Consider the following 20,678-nt stretch of genomic DNA (forward strand, 5'->3'; position numbering starts at 1 on the left):
TTGTGGACTTGGATTTCAAATCTTTATGTCTTTTGCTTTTTACCCAATACCAGTCCTTCCTTGATGGAGAATAGCTTACAGCAAAAACGCAATTCCACAGGCAAACATAGTGCTCTATTACTTCACACAAGGAGTCATTATTTTAGACAGTAGGCTCAGAAGCTCATTTGCCTCGACTTCTGGGTGTAGGGGTGAGATTCATGATGAGCTTCATTTCTTTGAAATGAGATGGACAGCATGTCAAATTTTTGTATCCACCTCATCTACATGATTATAGCATGTCCCTGGGCAGCTCTCCTGTTGAACTGGTCTCCACAAAATTGCCAAAGGCCTCTGTGCACTCTGGGGCAGGGGCAATGTTCTGAAAAAGCCACTTGATTAAAGCAGCCTTCCCTTTTTTAAAGGTACTATTAAAGGGAAGTTGCAGAAATGCACTGCAGATTGATGAATTATCATACTGAGAGGCAAGGAGGATGTCACATCATTTCAGCAAACAGGCTCTCACTTCAGTGATATGCCCTGGATACACTGATTAGGCATGCGGAAGCTAGGGAAAAGGTTGTGTTTTCACTTATATGTAGAAAGCATCCCCATCCCTCAGTAGGGAACGGATGCAGCTGACAAGGGTGATTAATTCTCAGAATGTTGCGCCCAGGATATGGGGCAGCACTGCCAAAATAATTTTAATGACCTTGTCCAAGTGGTTGAGATGAATGAATGCATCTGCATATCACATCTCACACCCCTCAGTTCTCAATGCACCACACCCCCATCATTCATCAAGTCAAGGTGGAGAAAACACTGGCCTTCTCTTTTACTCCGCAGGTGCGTCGGTCCACCTTGTTGTCTAACGAGGGGCATGGGTCGTGTGTGGGCTGCTCTTGGATGTTTCGAGAGTAGCCTAGTACGTTGCGTCGTTTGTGCATGCTTAAAACTGGACCAGCAGTTGGGCACCACAACAGCTCAGTGACTATCACTGTCAACTGTGCAGATACATGGATTTGGGCCACTGTGGGAGTTTGCGCATTCTCCCTGTGGATGCACAGGTTTCCTCCGGGTGCTCCGGTTTCCGCCCACACCCCAAAGATGTGCTCTTAGGCTGACTGGTGTAATAAATTGTCCCTAAATTATTCTCCCCTTATTCTGGTTTCCAATGGGGGTACCATAAGCATAGACATGGGTCAAGGGTGGAGGAGGAAAAACGCATTGTTAAGATGGTGGCGCGGGCCGAAGGGCCTGTTTCCCATGCTGTGCTGTTCTTTGTTCTCCCCCTCCCCCCACATCTTCATCTATCACAGCTTACCCTCTGATTTCAGCGTCACTGCCATTTGGCCATTCACACCTCCTATTCTCTCTCTAGACTGCCATTAGCACCTCTAAGCCACAAAAAGATAGAGAAAGGCTATCACTCATCTTTTATTCCCTCACCTTACAGCATAAATATCTCCCACTTCCCATGACTTTTAGCTTTGACAAAGAGTCATCTGGACTTGAAAGATTAGCTCTTTTCTCTCGTTGCAGATGCTGCCAGACCTGCTGAGATTTTCCAGCATTTTCTCTTCAGGTTTCAGATTCCAGCATTCACAGTAATTTACTTCTATTTAAGCTAGCGGATAGGAGAGCTTGTATCCAAACTTCCTGAAGAGCAAGGTTATTGGTGGGTTCTGTTGCATAGTACTCAGAGAAGGACCTCATCAGAAATATTGAACACTTTGGACATCCATTCTAAGATACTTATACATTGGCAGGCCTCTCAGGCAGCGTCCAGTCACCTGCTATAAACATGGAGGAGTCCAGTTCCAATGTGGCATAGATCATCTCACTGCCATGGTGGAAATGATGAGCAGTTTCCCAATGTAAATTTTGTAACAAGAAATTTGTCAGCCAAACTACTGAAATGTTGTATACATTTAGCTCTGATTGATTTCTTTTATGGCAGCAAAACCAGACCTATACAAAGAATTCGCTTCTGTAGCACAGGCAGAGTCATACTGATGTTTCAATGGTCAGGCGGAGCTCATAAGATTCCTAGCTGATTGGGGGAACGGCAAATTGTGCGGAGGGTGTGGAGAGTCTACAGAAGGATCTAGATATGCTGGGCGAATGGGCCAGGAAATGGCAAATGGAATTTAATGTTGGCAAGTGTGAGGTGGTCCACTTTGATAGGAAGAATGGTAGGAAGGACTATTACTTACGGGGCGAAAAACTGCAGCAGGCGACGGTGCAGAGGGACCTCGGGGTCCTTGTGCATGAGTCACAAAAACCCAGCTTGCAGGTGCAGCAGGTGGTCAGGAAGGCAAATGGGATGCTAGCCTTCATAGCGAGGGGGATTGAATATAAAAGTAGGGAGGTCTTGCTGCAGCTGTATAGGGCATTGGTGAGGCCGCAGCTGGAGTACTGTGTGCAGTTTTGGGCGCTGCACCTGCGCAAAGATATTTTGGCCTTGGAGGGAGTGCAGAGGAGGTTTACTAGGCTGATACCGGAGTTGAGGGGGTTGAGCTATGAGGAGAGGCTGAATAAACTGGGCTTGTACTCGTTAGAGTTTAGAAGAATGAGGGGAGATCTCATTGAGACGTATAAGATGATGAATGGGATGGATAGGATAGAGGTGGAAAGACTCTTCCCACTCAAAAAAGACAGTAGGACTAGGGGGCACAGCCTCAAGATAAAAGGGGGGCGGTTTAGAACGGAGTTGAGGAGGAACTTCTTCACTCAAAGGGTGGTGAATCTCTGGAATTCTCTGCCCGTTGAAGTGGTGGAGGCTGCCTCGCTAAATATTTTTAAGACGCGGGTTGATGGGTTTTTGATAGGAGAGGGGATTAAGGGTTATGGGGAGAGGGCGGGAAAGTGGAACTGAGCAGCGACAGATCAGCCATGATCTTATTGAATGGCGGGGCAGGCTCGAAGGGCTGGATGGCCTACTCCTGCTCCTATTTCTTATGTTCTTATGTCATCCAGGCACAGAAGGTTGTTGGTACAGATCTCAGCACTCAATGGGACATACAGACTCTCAACAGTCCAGAATTTGTGTTCGAGCAGGATTGCTGAGATGCAATCGTTTGGAAATGGCAGAGGCACTGAGGAGCACAAACTTGAAACCCTGTATGAAGATTCTCCCACCACTGCCACTCAATTAGCTTCATTTCCTTTTAACCAGCTACCCAACCAAAATTGTTACTGCCCATGCTGGGATGGTATATCAACTCTGGGCCCTCAAGACTGTCCTCCAGGGTTATGTGTAGTTTCTTAACAGCCACTGGGTTAGCCCTATATAAGGAGCCCTAGGTCAGGCAAGGAAACGCCACATGACAGGGACACAAGGGTTATTTAGCTACGACCTTTATATCAATGTTGAGCTGCTAGAAAAAGATGTTAAGTGAAGATTTTTGCCTTTGGCCTTTACTGAATGTTAGCCAAGAGGACTTTGTGATTGTGGTATTGAAATATTGTAGGCGAATGATAAGGTGTGGAGGTCCCTTTAACAGAAGTCTTCCAATGTGCTCCCTCTTGCTCCATCCAGTTTCAGTTGATGTATGTGATCTTCTATAATAAGCAAAATACTATGGATGCTGGAATCTGAAACAAGAACAAGTGCTGGAAAAATTCACCAAGTCTGGCAGTATCTATAGGGAGAGAAAACTAAGTTAATGCTTTTGAGTCCATTTGGCTCTTCATCAGAACTAAAGAGGGAGAAATGTGTTAGATATTAAATCAAAGCTGGGAGTGATTGCAACTTTAAGAACAAAAGACAGATGTGCTGTGGGAGGGGGGTGGAAGGGGATGGTAGGGTTATTGCATTGAAACAATAAATGTGTGGGATATTTTTAAAAGGAGGTTTAAGATGGAGAATGGTTGTTAACTCAATGCTGATCCCTGTGGGCTCTAACATGCCTAATTGGAAGATGAAGTGCTTTGGGGTTTTTGGAATTGGATTTCACTGAAATATTGCAGCAGGTCAAGAATGGACATGTGGACAAATATCAATAAATTTTTCCAGTCCAGATTTAGTGATTTTGCTTTCAATTTCCACCCCTCTCTCAACTTCACCTAGTTTATCTCCAACACTTCCTTGACTTCTGCATCTTCAGATCTGGTGTTAGATTGACTACCAATATTCATTACAAACCCGACTCCCACAGTTATCTCAACTACAACTCCTCACACCCTGCTTTCTATGAGGACTCCATCCCATTCTCCATTTCCCCGCCTCTATCGTATATGTTCTAATGATGCCACCTTTTGAAATGGTGCTTCTGACATGCCTATTTTTTTCCTTAACCAAGGTTTTCCCCCCACTTGTGTTGGCTGAGCATGCATTGGGTTCGACCTATTTTCCCACACCTTTGCCCTCACCCCTTTCCCTTCCTCCCAGAGGCACGATAGGATCCATGTCCTCACTTTTCACCCCAGCAGCCTCCACACTCCAAGGATCATCTGCCATCACTTCTGCCAATTCCAGCATGCTGCTGCCAGGAAACACTTCTTCCCCATCAGCATTCTGCAGGTATCTTTCCCTCCATGACACCCTGGTCCATCATGGCACCTTCCCTTGCAATTGCAAAACATGCAACATCTGGTCCTTTACCTCCTCAGTGTTCAAGGCCCCAAATACTCTTAGCAACTTTTCAGCTTACAGTTCTTTCAATGTGATCTATTTTATTCACTGCTCCTCTACATTAGGGAGGCTAAACACAGGCTGGGTGACCACTTTGCGGAATGTCTTTGCTCAGTTTGCAAGAATGGCCCAATCCTTCTTGTTGCTTGCCATTTTAACTCTCATGTCCACAGGAATGTCATGGGTCTGCTGCAGTGTTCTAGTAAAACCATCACAAACTGGAGGAGCAGCATCTCACCTAATTAGGCACTTTGCAGTCCTCAGGACTCAACATTGAGTCAATCATTTTAGACTACGACCTTTCTTTTCCATTTTAAATCCCCTTTTTTAAAATATTCTTCCCCCCTCCCCACACTAGGCTTTATGTTTTTTGTTCTTAAAGTTGCTACATCTTGTTGAAATCTCTTACAGCTACAATTTAATATCTAACATATTTCTCCCTTTGAGTCTTAATGAAGAGCCAAATGGACTCAAAGTATTAACTCTGTTTTCTCTCCCTACAGATACTATCAGACCTGTTGAATTTTTACAGCGTTCTCTGTTGTTGAATGTGATCTTTGACTTGTCTTCAATTCCAGGAGATAGTGGTTGGGTTCTCAGTCTTGTAAGGCATGGATCCTCCTTGGAGCTTACAACAAAGATCTCCCCGAGTAATTTAACCAGCTAAATCATAGCTTGAAGAGAGTGATGGTGTGCTTCATGGGTCTCATTGAAGACCATCTGACATTTCATGTTAGGGTGGGGAAAAAGGGTTATTAGCTGTGTGTAGCGGAAGGATTGGGAATAGCTAACCAACAGTGAATTCTGAACATCAGTTTGCAAACTGGATAAAAGCATTTTGGATACTACCAAGATTACCTACTTGCTGTGGGCACACATCAACTGCATTGAGAGTGATAACACTTTCAGTTGTGGGAACCCACAAAGCCAAGTGTAGCACATTGCCCTGACAATCCACATAATCTTTCATCCTGGTATTCCCTCTTCAGAGGGGGAAGGATGATGCTTCTGTGACTTCCTTGGTGCTTCCGTGCATCGTGAACTACAATATGTTATTGATGCTGCTTGGAAGGATCCAATGTAATTGAATGCAAGGGTATTGACTATTAGTGGACATTAATGGGGTTATCTTCTCCCTTTTTTGAGGTGTCAATTTGCTGGGGCCTCCAAGCTGACCTCCTTCGTGAATCATAGTTTCATCAGATACTACTCCTGGTGACTGCCATTGGTGGTCTTGGAAGACCCTTTGTGGGTAGTGCCTTTTATAGAGGAGAACTCAAGAGTGTCTTCTCTGCCTCCCCCGCTTCATCGCCTGCGAATGTTGCACAGCAAGTGGTACTGCAACATCAGCCCTCATGTTACTGTTATTTTCTGTCATTCTGTGGTCAGCTAAAAACTGCAAACTGCTCCCACAGTTCATCACAGTACTCCCACAAAATTTGCACGAGCACAAGAAAGTCAAAAGCACGTCAGCTGCAACTTGCTGACCAGCCTTTTAAAATAGATCATCTTGTTTCAGGACTAAGTAATGACAATTATGCTTGCAGATGCATTGTCAAATTTAGGATCCTGGCATTGCATAAGTTCATTTGGGTCAATTATGCCATGGTATTGATCTTTCAATGTCTTAAGGAACACACAAAGGACACAACTGTGTGCACTAATGCACATGACACTACATGGGAAACTGATAGTGACACGAGGTAGGCTGAAGGTGCTGCTACTGACTTTCAAGTGCAGAAACACAGTAAGGGCAGAATTAGGTTTTGTTGTGATTTACCCTCTCTCCACTTCATATCACAGATGTGTAATTCACACCAGTTATTCCAAGTAGCAATCAGGAGTGAGAGCCCTGCCCTAACAGAGTATTCAGACAAAAATAGCACCCCAAGATTCCTAGTCTCCCATTCAAACAAATCATGGTCAACTTAGCCCTAATGGCTCTGCCTGGCTATAACGCCAGTTGAATATACTAACAGCCTCTTTAAAGACATTTTGTTGGGAGCTCATCTGAAGTTATTGCCATGCTCCATGAGAGTTCAGAGATTCTTAAACGCACAAGAAAGTTTACTCTTAAATTTGGAAAGTAATTTCTGACATGGGTAAATAACAATATACATCAAAAGGTCAATCTCTAATTGTGTTAGTCCCATTGAGTATACTCTTTTGCCATAAGAGCATAAGAAATAGGAGCAGGAGTAGGCCATCTGGCCCTTCGAGCCTGCCCCGCCATTCAATAAGATCATGGCTGATCTGTCGTGGCTCAGTTCCACATTCCCGCCCTCTCCCCATAACCCTTAATCCCCTCTCTTATCAAAAACCCATCAACCCTCTTCTTAAAAATATTTAGCGAGGTAGCCTCCACCACTTCAACAGGCAGAGAATTCCAGAGATTCACCACCCTTTGAGTGAAGAAGTTCTTCCTCAACTCCGTTCTAAACCGCCCCCCCTTTATCTTGAGGCTGTGCCCCCTAGTCCTACTGTCCTTTCTGAGCGGGAAGAGTCTCTCCACCTCTATCCTATCCATCCCATTCATCATCTTATACGTCTCAATGAGATCTCCCCTCATTCTTCTAAACTCTAACGAGTACAAGCCTAGTTTATTCAGCCTCTCCTCATAGCTCAACCCCCTCAACTCCGACATCAGCCTAGTAAACCTCCTCTGCACTCCCTCCAAGGCCAAAATATCCTTGCGTAAGTACGGCGCCCAAAACTGCACACAGTACTCCAGTTGCGGCCTCACCAATGCCCTATACAGCTGCAGCAAGACCTCCCTACTTTTATATTCAATCCCCCTCGCTATGAAGGCCAGCATCCCATTCACCTTCCTGACCACCTGCTGCACCTGCAAGCTGGGTTTTTGCGACTCATGCACAAGGACCCCGAGGTCCCTCTGCACCACCGCCTGCTGCAGCTTTTCTCCACGTAAGTAATAATCCTTCCTACCATTATTCCTACCAAAGTGGACCACCTCGCACTTGCCAACATTAAATTCCATTTGCCAGTTCCTGGCCCATTCGCCCAGCATATCTAGATCCTTCTGCAGACTCTCCACACCCTCCGCACAATTTGCCTTTCCACCAATCTTGGTGTCATCAGCAAATTTCGACACCATACACTCGGTTCCCTCCTCCAGATCATCTATATAAATGGTAAATAGCTGAGGGCCCAGCACTGACCCCTGAGGCACTCCACTAGTCACCAACCACCAATCCGAATAGCACCCATTGACCCCCACTCTCTGCCTCCTATTTGACAACCAGTCCTCTATCCACGCTAACACCCTACCCCCAACTCCATGTCCCCTGACCTTCTGCAATAACCTCTTGTGAGGTACCTTGTCAAACGCCTTCTGAAAATCAAGACAGACCACATCCACTGGCTCTCCTCTATCCATCGCCCTAGACACATCCTCATAGAACTCAAGTAAATTTGTCAGACACGACTTCCCCTTAACGAAACCGTGCTGCATCTGCTCTATCAAGCAATTCCCCTCGAGATGCCTCGCAATTTCCTCCTTGATGACAGATTCTAACATTTTACCTACAACAGACGTTAAACTAACCGGCCTATAATTCCCTGCCTTTTGCCTGGCATAAAATGCAAAATATATTACAGCCATTGACTCATGATCTGGAGCAAATAAAACTCAATTCTTATTAAAGTATGAAGTGAGAGTTCAAAATTTGTTTTGTTATGAGATATCTATAATTTCATGGAAAGCTTAAATCGCAACCCGTAAGCATTCTTAGGCCTTAGAATTTAATAATTCTCCTATTATTTAAGATACATCATTACTGCCGTTTTAAATTTTACTAATTTACTTTTCAGGATTCAGACGATGATGGTATGTCTTCACTTGCCATAACTTATTAGCTGCTGAAACCCCTCCTTAACTCCATACATTACTGAGTATTACAATGCTACTGTTCTTCCAACTCGTCTGTCCTCTGTAATTTCCCTTGATCTACCACTGATGGCAAAATTGCCTACGTCTTAAACCAACTCATCCTTATCACTCCTGCTTTGGCCTGGTGCCAATTTGTCTGATTATGTTCCTGTGAAATGCTTTCACGTAATAACATAATACTGGTATGTCGTAATGAAAACTTTATCATTTTAATTAGGATAAGTTGTAAAGGTGAGGAAACAGACCATTTTACACAACATACCTTAGTCTGAGACACATTTTCAGTGACAACTACATCTCTGTCCAGTTGATTTTCCAGTTCTCTTTCACTTCTCACTTGAGCAGTTTCTTTTAATACCTGAAGTGCTTTTTTCAACTTTGCTTCCTCTCTTTGCAACTTTAAAACTTCTTGTTTTTCTTTTTCCAGCTGGTCCTGGAGCTCTTTTGCTTGGAGCTGCAAGGTATCCACTTTCTCTAGAATCAGTCTATGTGATTCTTGCTCCTTTAACAGAGACTTCTTATGAATCTGTTGCTGCTCATCAAGGTGCTGCCTCAACTGAACTGACTCAAGTTTATATCTCTCCATCTCACTAACCAACTTTATTATGCGGTTATGCTGATCTTCTAGCTGGCTCTGTTGCTCCCTTACAAGCATCTCAGATGTCATTCCAGTTGGCTTCAGCATCCCTTCCTGCTTCTCCTCTGCACTCTGCAGTTGCTTCAAGAGCTGACGTTCTCGTTCCAGTACACTGTTTAACTCATAAGATCTGGTTTTCTCAGCATCTAAGACAATTTGGAGCTCAGTGTTGTGGCTTTTCTCATGTGATAATTCAGCTTCATGTAGTGCTTTCTCAGAATCTAGATTCTGTCTGAGCTCGTTTATTGTCACCCTTTCCTTTTCCAAAGTACATTCCAACTGCAAGTATCTTTTCTTTTGATCCTCAAGTGCAAACTTCAAGTCCTGAAATTAAACAAAAGCATGCTTTTCTAATCTATTGTTTGTTTCAAATATGCTTTAACTTTCTAATTCCAGGAATATTTGTGACTATTTTACATTGCATATCTTCTTAGTGTTTCAACGCCAATAAAAAACTTGAGTCACTGTTAAATTTGCTGTTATGAGTGAGCAAATTATTTTTCATTTTACTGATATGGGTTAATGACTTCCCATTAATGACAGAATAAAAACTCTTATTTCAACATTAATCAAGATTTTCATTGAAATGTAATTGTCATTTCCACTTACGCAAAAATATGATAGGAGATAGTTAATTGACTCAGATTTTAATAAATTGTGATTTGATCATTTGCTTTTGGGTTCAAACTTCATCATAACCGTTTGTTTTCCCAGATCAACTTCAAAATTGAGGTTAAACACAATTAAACTCATGATGACTTTTACTGAAACATTCAAGCACTTTGTTAAATGAGCGGTTCATCTGAACTAGCATCATACACAGGTAGTTAAATGAAACTCTATGAGGCAGAAGTACTTAAAATGTCGTCAATGAAGCATATAAAATTCTTACATACATCATAAAGACAGCTATATGCATTACAGAACAAGAATGTGTCTGCCAAATTATTATGGTCACTAAACTCAAAGTTTTAATTACATTAATTCATTTTTGACTCAAATTGCTCATAAATGAGACCTGATCTGATGAAAATTAAAAGTTCTACTTTAAATATGTTATGAATTACACTAAATTTTAGTTGACAGCAATTAAATCAGTCTTGGATTAGAAAAAGGTGCAGAAGAGATGATAGCAAATAAACTATTAAGCATTAGAGCACTGCATCTCTTAATAATAGTTGATTGACAAAAGTATACAAACCTCCAATTCCTCTCGGTCTTGCTCTTCTTTTCTATCTACTTTACGTTTTTCCTTTTCCAATGCCCACTGTATTTCCCTTGCCACCTTCTGTTCATTTGTTAGTGCATCATTTAGCATGTCTACTTCAGCTGCCTTCTCAGTTAATTCGACTCTAAAAAGATCAAATGGTCACAGAACCTATTAATTAGGGTGGCTATTTTATATGATACATTAGAAACTTTAATAGCTTTGGAAAGTCAATGTAAAAATGCAATTACTTGAGTTACTTTGCTGATTTAGCATTAAACTCATCTGATAAATTAAAAAACCCATAAGTTATCAATTAAAAATATATTAGTCACTTCAGTTCAATATTAGTACTGAATCTAAAAGGAATACATAAAAATTTGCTTGATTGAACTATTACTGAATTACCTTAGCATTCCCAACTCTTTAAAGTGCTTGTGTTGGGTCTTGAGTGTTGTTTCAAGTTCCAATTTAGTTTGGGAGAGCTCATTTTTCAGCTCTGCTACCACCATCTTCTCCAAATTCAAGTGGTCTTGGAGATCAGCTCCCTTTTCCTTTAGTGCACTCAATTCCATTTGCAACTCGAGAATCTGAGCTTGCTTCTGTTGTAAATTGTTTTCTAGTACTTCCACTAAAAGGGAAAAGATGCATTGGCTACAACTAGACTTGAGACACAAATACAGATGACTAGAGTCAAATGCTATTTCATTTTAAAGTCATAATTCTTTACATGGTTAGCGAAACTTGTATCAATTTGGAAGGCAGCAAAGAGTTAGTTATAAGTTAAATGCTTCTGTATAGTGGGTAGCCATGGTCGAATTTTACAGTTGTCAGGTAGTTAAATGTTCAAAAATGTGGTTTCCAATCCCATGGCATATGTCCCTCTCCCATGAAGGAGCAGCAATGGTTACTGCTGGGAATACAATCTGTCCCCAGTGAGCAGGCACAGAGGATGGATCATTCCTCCATTGGACACAGCACGCCTGATAAGAGGAGACATCTTTTTCACTCCCCCATCCCATCCCTCCCCGCCATCAAGGCCTTGCCACGTGATGTGGGTATATCCACCAGCACAGCGGGAGTAGCTCCCTGCAGATATTAATTAGCCATCTACGGACTTCAAATGGCCCAAAGGCATGTAGACCACTCAATATAGACCATAGAGTACTTGCAACCTGCACCACAACACTCCACCCCACCCCATCCCCCTGCCCAAAACCCTGGTGGGATGGAGGGGAAGTTGGAGAGAAGATCCAGTCTTAAACTCTTCATTATGACACAATGATAATCAATTGTATGGATTATGCAAAAACACCTTCATTTCGTTGTACACTATTTTCTTCCATAATCATGAGCTTCTTGTCACCCTGCTGTACTCTTCGCAGATATGACCAAAGTTCACGTATTTCCATCATCATACTATTCCTATCCGCAGTCATTAAATGTTCCACATCAGCTCTCCTCTGCGTTTCCTGTAGCAAGTAGAAAAGGATCAGATTCTAACATCATCCCTGCCTTTGTTATCTTAAGACTCTCATATTTCAATGCTTGTGTGGCCTCCCATCTTAATTAAACTTTAGTTCATCCAAAACTCTGCCCATATCCGATGTCACACCAAGTCCTTTCCATCAATTGTATTGTGCTTGCTAACCAAGTGGGTCCTAGTTCGGCAGCAGTTCAATTTTGAAATTCTCATGCTGAAGCCACATGATCTCACTCCTCCAATCTGACAAGTCTCAGAGATCTGTGTTCCTCCAAAGGGTGTCTTGCATAATCCCACCTCCTATCACCATTAAAGGTTTAGAATTTTCCCAATAAATTTTTCTGCTTTTTCAGATCTCTTTTAGAGTTATTCCTGAAAGCGTATTTCTGATCAAGTGTTTGGTCATCTGTCTTAATATCACTACGTGGCTCAGTCTGATAACGCTCCTGTGATGCTTAAAAACTCTTTATACTTCCTTTCTGATATTCAGTTTCTATCCAGTGCCATACTTTACCACTTACACCATGAATCCACACAGTTATTAACTGCTAATGTGTAACTTAATGTTTTGTGTAAGTTCAGTACTAGCAGACTAGTCGCCAAATTATTTTTGTACATGACAGCTAGTGTGTTTTAATTTGAGGAAAACATAAAGGACCACAAGCTAAACTGAAAATAATAACTGAGTTAATACGAATCTAATTTGGCCATAACAAAATGTCAATGTCAAAAAGATGTGGTGCTTCAGTTGTTTTATACTCAATGTCCAGTATTTAAATAGGATAGCTAGAAAACCAGCTAAAGATATTTTCCGAAAAGTAGAATTGGTAGACAAAGCCCCATTTTAATGTGAAGAGGTACCTGTTCTTTCAGTGAGTTCAACAATGTCATTGCATCCATATTATTCAAAGATGAAGTTTGTGCACGAAGAGCAACCATAAATACATCATGTTCTTTGTTAAAAACATGCTGAACAGCTTGGAGAAGTTCACGCCGCCAGTCTGTGATGTTTTCTGGAGAGAAAGCCTACAAGAAAGATTGCTAACATTTTACATGATACTCTAAAATAGATATTACATCTGGAAGCTAGAAATACAAATCTTTCCAAAAAATAACATCTAGCATTGTTAATTAAATTTCTATAAGCAGGTATACTTTTAAATTAGAGGGCACAACTCAGGTTAAAAGGATGATCCTTTAAAACAGATATGAGGAGGAATTTCTTCAGCCAGAGAATGGTGAATGTGTGGAACCCTTTGCCGTAGAAGGCTGTGGAGGCCAGGTCATTGAGTGTCTTTAAGACAGATAGATCCATTCTTGATTAATAAGGAGATTGGGGGTTATGGAGAAAAGGCAGGAGAATGGGGATGAGAGAAGAAAGTTCAGCCAGGATTGAATGGCAGAGCAGACTCAATGGGCAAGTGGCCTAATTCTGCTCCTATGCCTTATGGTCTAAATTCTTTGGACTAAACATTAAATTAATGCCTATATGCTTGTTTAGATGGGTGCATGTTAAAGACCTCATGACACTATTCAAAGATATTATTTGAAAGGGAATTCTCCATACATAATGAACAACATCCCCTGTTCAATCACCAACAATACCAAGCTATTTCATTAAGGCGCACTGTTTATCTGCGTAACATGCTGATTACATATCAAAAATGGATATGTACTTGTCTGCATCCAATCTCTGGGTAGCAGAGGGGTTATACTCAGGGGAACCCCAGAAAACGTGAGATGGGAGTGGCCAAATCTCCTCATGGCTTTCTCCAATTTTTCTCATAACAATGTGACCGAGATTACAAGCTTACTGAAGTTTATTGGATTCAAATGTATGTTCTGCCAGTTTCTCATGACGTATGCTGACATTCAAACTGCTTTTATAAATATAACACTGCGGTTCCGAAATTATATTGTGGGATAATGGTACATGAATATTTGACACTTTGGATGAAATTGCTTTAGTGGCAGTGGCCACTAAAGACTGCTAGAGAGAAGGAAGTCATTAGTTTCATTTTAGTCATTTGAGAAGAATCAGCTAAGGGGACAATGAAGGATTTTAAAGATAAAGGATTGTTGAGTTTGCATTCAATGAAGCTTAATTTCTGGGCTAGCAACAGGAAAATAATTATGAAAGGTTTGCTGTAAAAATTTAATTGGATCATGAATGTCACTAAGTGAAAAGAACCAGTGATTCCAGTCTCTCACTATACAAATCTTAATGCCTTCAGAATGGAAAATTGTGTTTGTGGATATTTGCTTGTACGTATGGTAAACATTGACAGACTAGTTGAGCTTAACAGTCAGCTTTTGTAACTTCTTTGCGTTTTCATGAATCACTAGGGATGGGCAATAAATACTGCTTTGCCATTGTAGTTACATTTTTAAAACAGATTTCAAATAAATAACATTAAAGCCACTATTCAAATGTTTTGTTCTTACCTTGGCTTCCCCAGTCCCCTGAATGTTGGCAAGTACATCTTTAAGTGACTGCACCATGTTCAAAAGTTCCCACTTTTCCTGAAGCCAACTCTCTGGGTGATCTTCTACAGCTTGTTGTTGTCCTTCTAAGTAGGGGGTTTCTGAAAGGGTCAACACCTGCATACCCTCTTGATGCACGTCATGAAGTAAAGACTGTATAAGGTTAAAAGAGAGTGGATTAATAATTTAGTCAGTTATCTGGTTACTGAAGTAGATTTCTTCAATCAACAATGTATAATAAAAATTGACAACTATTCTTCAGCAACTTACAGAAAAAATGATTTTATGCTCCAAGACTGCACCAATGTTCAGCAACATTTGTGACTCTGCAGATACTGAAATGGTCCATGTACAAGCACAGCAAGACTGGACAATACCCAGGGTTGAGCTGCTAAGTATCCAGTAACATTTGCACCACATAAGTTTGGATAATGACCATTTTCAACAACTGAGAATTTAACAATCTGCCTTTGACATTCAATGGCATTACCATCGCAGAATCTCCCACTATCAATACCCCGAAGGTTAACTTTGACCAGAAATTGAACCGGACAAGCCATATAAATACTGTGGCTACAAGAGCAGGCTAGAGGGAAGAAATTCCACAGCAACTCACCTCTTAACTCTTAAAGCCTGACCATCAAATAGTGGAATTTCACAGTAAATTCAGTAATTTCACAGTGTTAATGTAAGCCTTACTTCTAACTAATCTACAAGGCACAAGTCAGGAGTATGATGGAATACTCTCCACTTGCCTGGACAGCTGCAGCTCCACAAACACGAGAGCTCGACACCATGCGGGACAAAGCAGCCCATTTGATTAGCAAACATTTCACAAACATTCACTCCTTCCACCACTGATGAACAGTGACAGTGGTGCGTACCATCTACAAGATGCACTACAGGAACTTGCCAAGTGTCCTTAAGTAGCACTTCAAACCCAGGACTGCCACATCCAGAAGGGTAACAGCAGCAGACACATGAGAACACCACCACCCAGAAGTTCCCCTCCAAGTCACTCACCATTTGGACTTGTCCATTCCTTCATTGTCACTGGGTCAAAATCCTAGAACCCCACCCCTAACACACTCTGGTGTACCTATAGCTCTGAGACTCCAGGGGTTCAAGAAGATAGCTCACCGATACCACTCAGTGACAATCAGGGATGGGAAATATTTGCTGGCCTAGCAAGTTGAATAAATGAATTTAAAAAGTGAGGGATGTGATGAATGAATGGAGCACTTAATTGGGGCATCTACCGTTGCTTTCAAGCACTCCAAATTGGATACAGAATAAACGGATAATGAGTCTCAGAGCTATAGGTACACCAGAGTGTGTTAGGGGTGGGGTTCTAGGATTTTGACCCAGTGACAATGAAGGAATGGACAAGTCCAAATGGTGAGTGACTTGGAGGGGAACTTCCGAGTGGTGGTGTTCTCATGTGTCTGCTGCTCTTGCCCTTCTGGATGTGGCAGTCCTGGGTTTGAAGTGCTACTTAAGGACACTTGGCAAGTTCCTGTAGTGCATCTTGTAGATGGCACACACCACTGCCACTGTTCATCAGTGGTGGAAGGAGTGAATGTTTGTGAAACGTTTGCTAATCAAATGGGCTGCTTTGTCCTGCATGGTGTCGAGCTCTCGTGTTTTTGGAGCTGCAGCTATCCAGGCAAGCGGAGAGTATTCCATCATACTCCTGACTTGTGCCTTGTAGATTAGTCACAAGTAAAGCTTACATTAACACTGTGAAATTACTGAATTTACTGTGAAATTCCACTATTTGATGGACAGGCTTTATCCGTGCAACGTGTCCACCCTCAGAAGAATAATCTCTTGTAGCAACTTGACATTTTCCAGTTCCTCAATAGCCATACTGTGAGAACATTGGACCCTTACCTTTATTTTGTCAGGAAGATTATCTGTACCATGCCCAAGTGCTGCATGAACTGCATGGGACATATTATTTACTCTCTTAATTTCTTCACATATGGTTCTGCTTTCCTGTTCTTCAGTGGTAATATCAAATGCTCCTGCACTTCTGACAAAGCCACCACCTAAAAGCATGATGAAATATACCATACAGCTGAATTAACGCATTAAATGAAAAACATTCAAGGTGCCTCCTATCTCCATGATTGGACAACATATTTCATGAAGTTAGTATATCATGACTCTGAATTTAATTACGTTTTTAAAAATGTAGTTACCAGCACTAAATTACTGTGTAATCCCTAGCCTCCGTCAATATTCTCTTCAATCAAAATCACTTCTGATCTTACTCCTTCCCTTCCGATTATAGGAACTTCCATCACTCCCTTTCTTTTACTTTACACTATTTTCTTCACTTCATAAGTATCACATCAGCTGTAAAGCAGTTTGATTGAAAGGCACTACATAAACACATCATTCTTTACCCTTCTTCTTTAATCTCTCTTTCATTCCTTACATTTTCATCTTGAAGTGAAAGGGTGCTTTTATTCACTAAAGCTGAGATCATTCAGTTCCCTCTGCTACTTTATCTCCCTCCACCTTGCTCACCAAACTTCCAGGCATCTCCTGTCCTGTCCTGAACCCATATGTTCTGTAATTTGACCCTATAATGCCATTTGTTCAAGAAACCCAATTTCTTGTTTTGATCCCATTCCAACTACAGTGCTGACCACAAAAACTATCCCATATGAAGAGACATTCTGAATAGTTCCCTCTTTTCAGGTACTGTCCATTTCACTTTCAAAGCTGCCATCATCCAATGAGGATAGAACCCCTCCATAAACACCTGTTCTGGAAAACTATCAACCTCCCTTTCCTTTGCAAAGGCTTTCAACCTTTGTCATGTCTCAAATCCTTATCTATTTTTCTGACAATTTCATCTTTAAAAATCTTCAATCAGCTTTTTGACCTTTTTTTTAAGAGAGCTGAAAGCAACTGAGGCACTCTGGGGTGGGTTGTACTCGTTACCTTCATTTCCTACAACCATAAGTGAGAAGATACTTTCATGCCATTAGTGTAAGTTAAAATAGCAATGCACAAACTCTCTGCATCATTTATTCCTAAATTTTACTTTTAACAATGAATTGTATTTCTACATAGGTAATAAAATGTCACAAGTTACTCCAAGGGGTATTATAAAATGAATTATGGCATTAAGCCATACAAGGAGATATTAGGGGCAGATGAAGGAAAGCTTGGCCATCTGAAACGAAGATTTAGGTAGGGGCACAAAAGGAATCCAATGGACATGTTGGAAAAATTCATGTCCACTTTAATCCTGATCTTACACCAAGTAGGCTCAATTGAGCCACTTGGCCTACACCCTTTTCAATTCCTTCTGTGGGATAGAGGGATTCAGTGATCTATGCATAGAAACAACTAAAATCGCATGGAAAGGTACAATAAATAATTAAAAAGTTAATGTAATGTTAACCTTTATCACAAGATGCTAGAAAATAAAATAGATCAAAGTTATGCTGTAATTGTTTAAAGATCTAGTTAAACTGTACTGGGGATACTTCACTTATTTCTCAATACCAAACCTCAAATAATACCCAGGGGAGGTGCGGTGTAGATTCACCAAAATAATACTGAGACTAAAAGGGCTAAATTAGAATAGGTTGCATAGATGAGGTGTACATTCCCTTCGGCGTAAAGGATTAAGGGGCAAATTCATTTTGGTAATTAAAATGATTGAAATATTTGACAACGTAGATATAAACTATTTTCTTTAATGAAAAATCAAGACAGCATAACCTTAAAATCAGAGCTGGGCCAATCAGGGACAATAGAACCAGAAGACACAACCTTAGGCTAAAGGGATGATCCTTTAAAACAGAGGTGAGAAAGAATTTCTTCAGCCAGATAGTGGTGAATCTGTGGAACTCTTTGCTACAGAAGGCTGTGGAGGCCAGGTCATTGAATGTCTTTAAGATAGAGATAGATAGGTTCTTGACTGATAAGGAGTCAATCAGGGCTTACAGGGAAAAAGGCAGGAGAATGGGGATGAGAAAAAGGAGCATCCGATTGTTTGCTGGAGCAGACGAGTGAAGGAGCAGAGAGAGAGCTAAGATTTTACCTGTTAAAAACCTGTTTAAAATAAGTTTAAAGCACTTTGTTCTTTGTAGAACTGTTTAAAGCATTTATTTATTGTATTTACTGCTTTAAGAATTCTGAGGGAGTGGTTAGCAGGCAGTTGTGGGCCATCAGCTTTAAATCAGCGCCAGGTTTAAAAGGAGGCCTGGTGTAGACAGCGGGCAGCGTCGGAGCGGGCAGTGGAGTGAGAGGGAAGCAGAGTGAGCTATTAGGGCTTAATATCAAAAAGGGCTCAAGGGAAAAAATGCCAGGTGAGTTCGTTTGAAAAACAAGGAAAAAAAAAATTTTTTTTCAAACACTACTACAGTGAATAATGGAGGGGCATGTGATGTGTGGTTTCTGTATGATGTGGGAACTGGTGGACTCCAGGGTCCTTCCCAGTGACCATGTCTGCAGTAAGTGCAGGTTGCTGGAGGAGCTCCAGCTCAAGGTGGATGAGCTGGCCTCTGAGCTACAGACACTGAGGCTCATCAGGGGGAGAGAGGGTGCCATTGTCAATGGGGTGCAAGAGACATCCACCCCCACTAGACTGGCTAACTCTAAGGGTCAGGAACAAGAGGGGGCTGCTGGGAGGAGGAAGGGGGGTGAGGAGCGGAGGAAGGAGAGTGGGGAGAGGAGGAAGGAGGGTGGGGAGCGGAGGCCTCAGCCTCTTAATCTGCATAACAGGTTTGAGGTTCTTGCTTCCAGTCTGGAAGAGGACGAGGCAGGTGAGGTTGGTGAGCAAACTGCACACGGTACAGTGATGCAGCAGGACATGGGCAAAGAGAAGGGGAAAAGGAACATAGTAGTGATTGGGGATAGTGGGGTGAAGGGTATTGACACTGTCCTTTGTCGCAATGACAAAGTGCACAGAAGGGTGTGTTGTCTGCCTGGTGCTCGGGTCTGGGATGTCGCAGCTGGGCTGCAGAGGAACCTGGAGTGGGAGGGTAAGAATCCGGTCGTTGTGGTACATGTGGGTGCCGGCGATGTAAGCAAAATGCGGACTGAGGATCTGGGGAGGGAGTATGAAAAGCTGGGAATGGAATTAAAAAGTAGAACCGAAAAGGTGGTCATCTCTGGGCTACTGCCTGAACCGAGTGCAGACGGGCGTAAGGTTGACAGGATTAAGGAAGTGAATGGGTGGCTCAGGGATTGGTGTGGGAGGAATGGGTTTGAATTTATGGGGCACTGGCAGCAGTATTGGGGTAGGTGGGACCTGTTCGGGCGGGATGGGGTTGGTCTGAACCATGCTGGGACCAGAGTGCTGGCGAATCGAGTAAAGAGGACTGTAGACAGGGCTTTAAACTAATTGGGGGGGGGGGGGGGGGGGGGGGGGGGGTGTGGTGCGAGGGTAGGTGACATTACGAGGTCTAAAGTTAAGGATAGGGTACAGGTAAGGGAAGAGGCCGAGGATGTCCCAATAATAGAGGGAGTAGGGGGCGTGAGTATGGTTGGTGGCGTTACGGCAAATAGGGTCCAGGTGAAGGCTGGGATGAAAGCGCTTTATCTGAATGCACGAAGCATTCGGAATAAAGTGGATGAGCTGGTGGCGCAGATCGACACAAATGGATACGATCTGGTGGCCATTACAGAGACGTGGCTGCAAGGTGACAGGGACTGGGAGCTGAATGTACAGGGCTATCAAGTGTTTAGGAAGGATAGGCAGGAGGGAAAAGTGGGGGGGCGTAGCTCTGCTGATTAAGGATAGCATCAAGGTGGTAGCAAGGGATGATATTGGAGCCAAGGAGCAGAAAGTGGAATCGTTGTGGGTGGAGATTAGGAACAGCAAAGGGAGGAAGACGCTGGTGGGTGTCGTCTATAGGCCCCCGAATAATGATCTGGAGGTGGGGCGGGCTGTTAACGCGCAAATAAGTGCGGCGTGCAGGAATGGGACGGCCGTAGTTATGGGGGATTTCAATCTGCATATTGATTGGTCCACCCATGTTGGACGCAGTGGGCTCAAGGAGGAGTTCTTGGAATGCTGCCGGGATAATTTCCTGGAACAGTGCGTGTTGGAGTCGACGAGGGAGAGAGCTATCTTGGATCTCGTGCTATGTAATGAGGCGGGTAGAATTAGGGACCTTGCGGTGAAGGATCCTCTTGGGGAGAGTGATCATTGTATGGTGGAGTTTCTGGTGCAGATGGAGGAGGAGAAAGTGGGTTCCCGGACACGTGTACTTTGTTTGAATAGAGGGGAGTACGGTAGGATGAGAGAAGAATTGGCGAATGTGGACTGGGGGAGCGCGTTGGAGGGAGGGTCTGCTGAGGAGCAGTGGAGGA

General features: G+C 42.5%; 1 protein-coding gene across 7 annotated transcripts in view; it reads right to left on the reverse strand.

The window, feature by feature from the left end:
• akap9 (A kinase (PRKA) anchor protein 9) overlaps positions 1–20,678 on the reverse strand; it is a 211,579-nt gene that overhangs the window by 21,875 nt on the left and 169,026 nt on the right. For 6 of the 7 annotated variants that reach the window (XM_080210240.1, XM_080210222.1, XM_080210231.1 and 3 more), the window contains 7 exons: positions 16,230–16,387; positions 14,298–14,489; positions 12,714–12,878; positions 11,685–11,841; positions 10,778–11,000; positions 10,364–10,514; positions 8,788–9,486 (listed from right to left, as the gene is read on the reverse strand). In XM_080210240.1, the coding sequence (XP_080066366.1) occupies positions 8,788–9,486; positions 10,364–10,514; positions 10,778–11,000; positions 11,685–11,841; positions 12,714–12,878; positions 14,298–14,489; positions 16,230–16,387 (1,745 nt within the window). The remainder of the gene's footprint in view (positions 1–8,787; positions 9,487–10,363; positions 10,515–10,777; positions 11,001–11,684; positions 11,842–12,713; positions 12,879–14,297; positions 14,490–16,229; positions 16,388–20,678) is intronic. The other variant, XM_080210249.1, reaches the window with a different exon arrangement.

Source organism: Carcharhinus amblyrhynchos, chromosome 2 (assembly GCF_965287045.1).
Source record: "Carcharhinus amblyrhynchos chromosome 2, sCarAmb.v2.hapA, whole genome shotgun sequence".
NCBI classification, from domain to species: domain Eukaryota; kingdom Metazoa; phylum Chordata; class Chondrichthyes; order Carcharhiniformes; family Carcharhinidae; genus Carcharhinus; species Carcharhinus amblyrhynchos.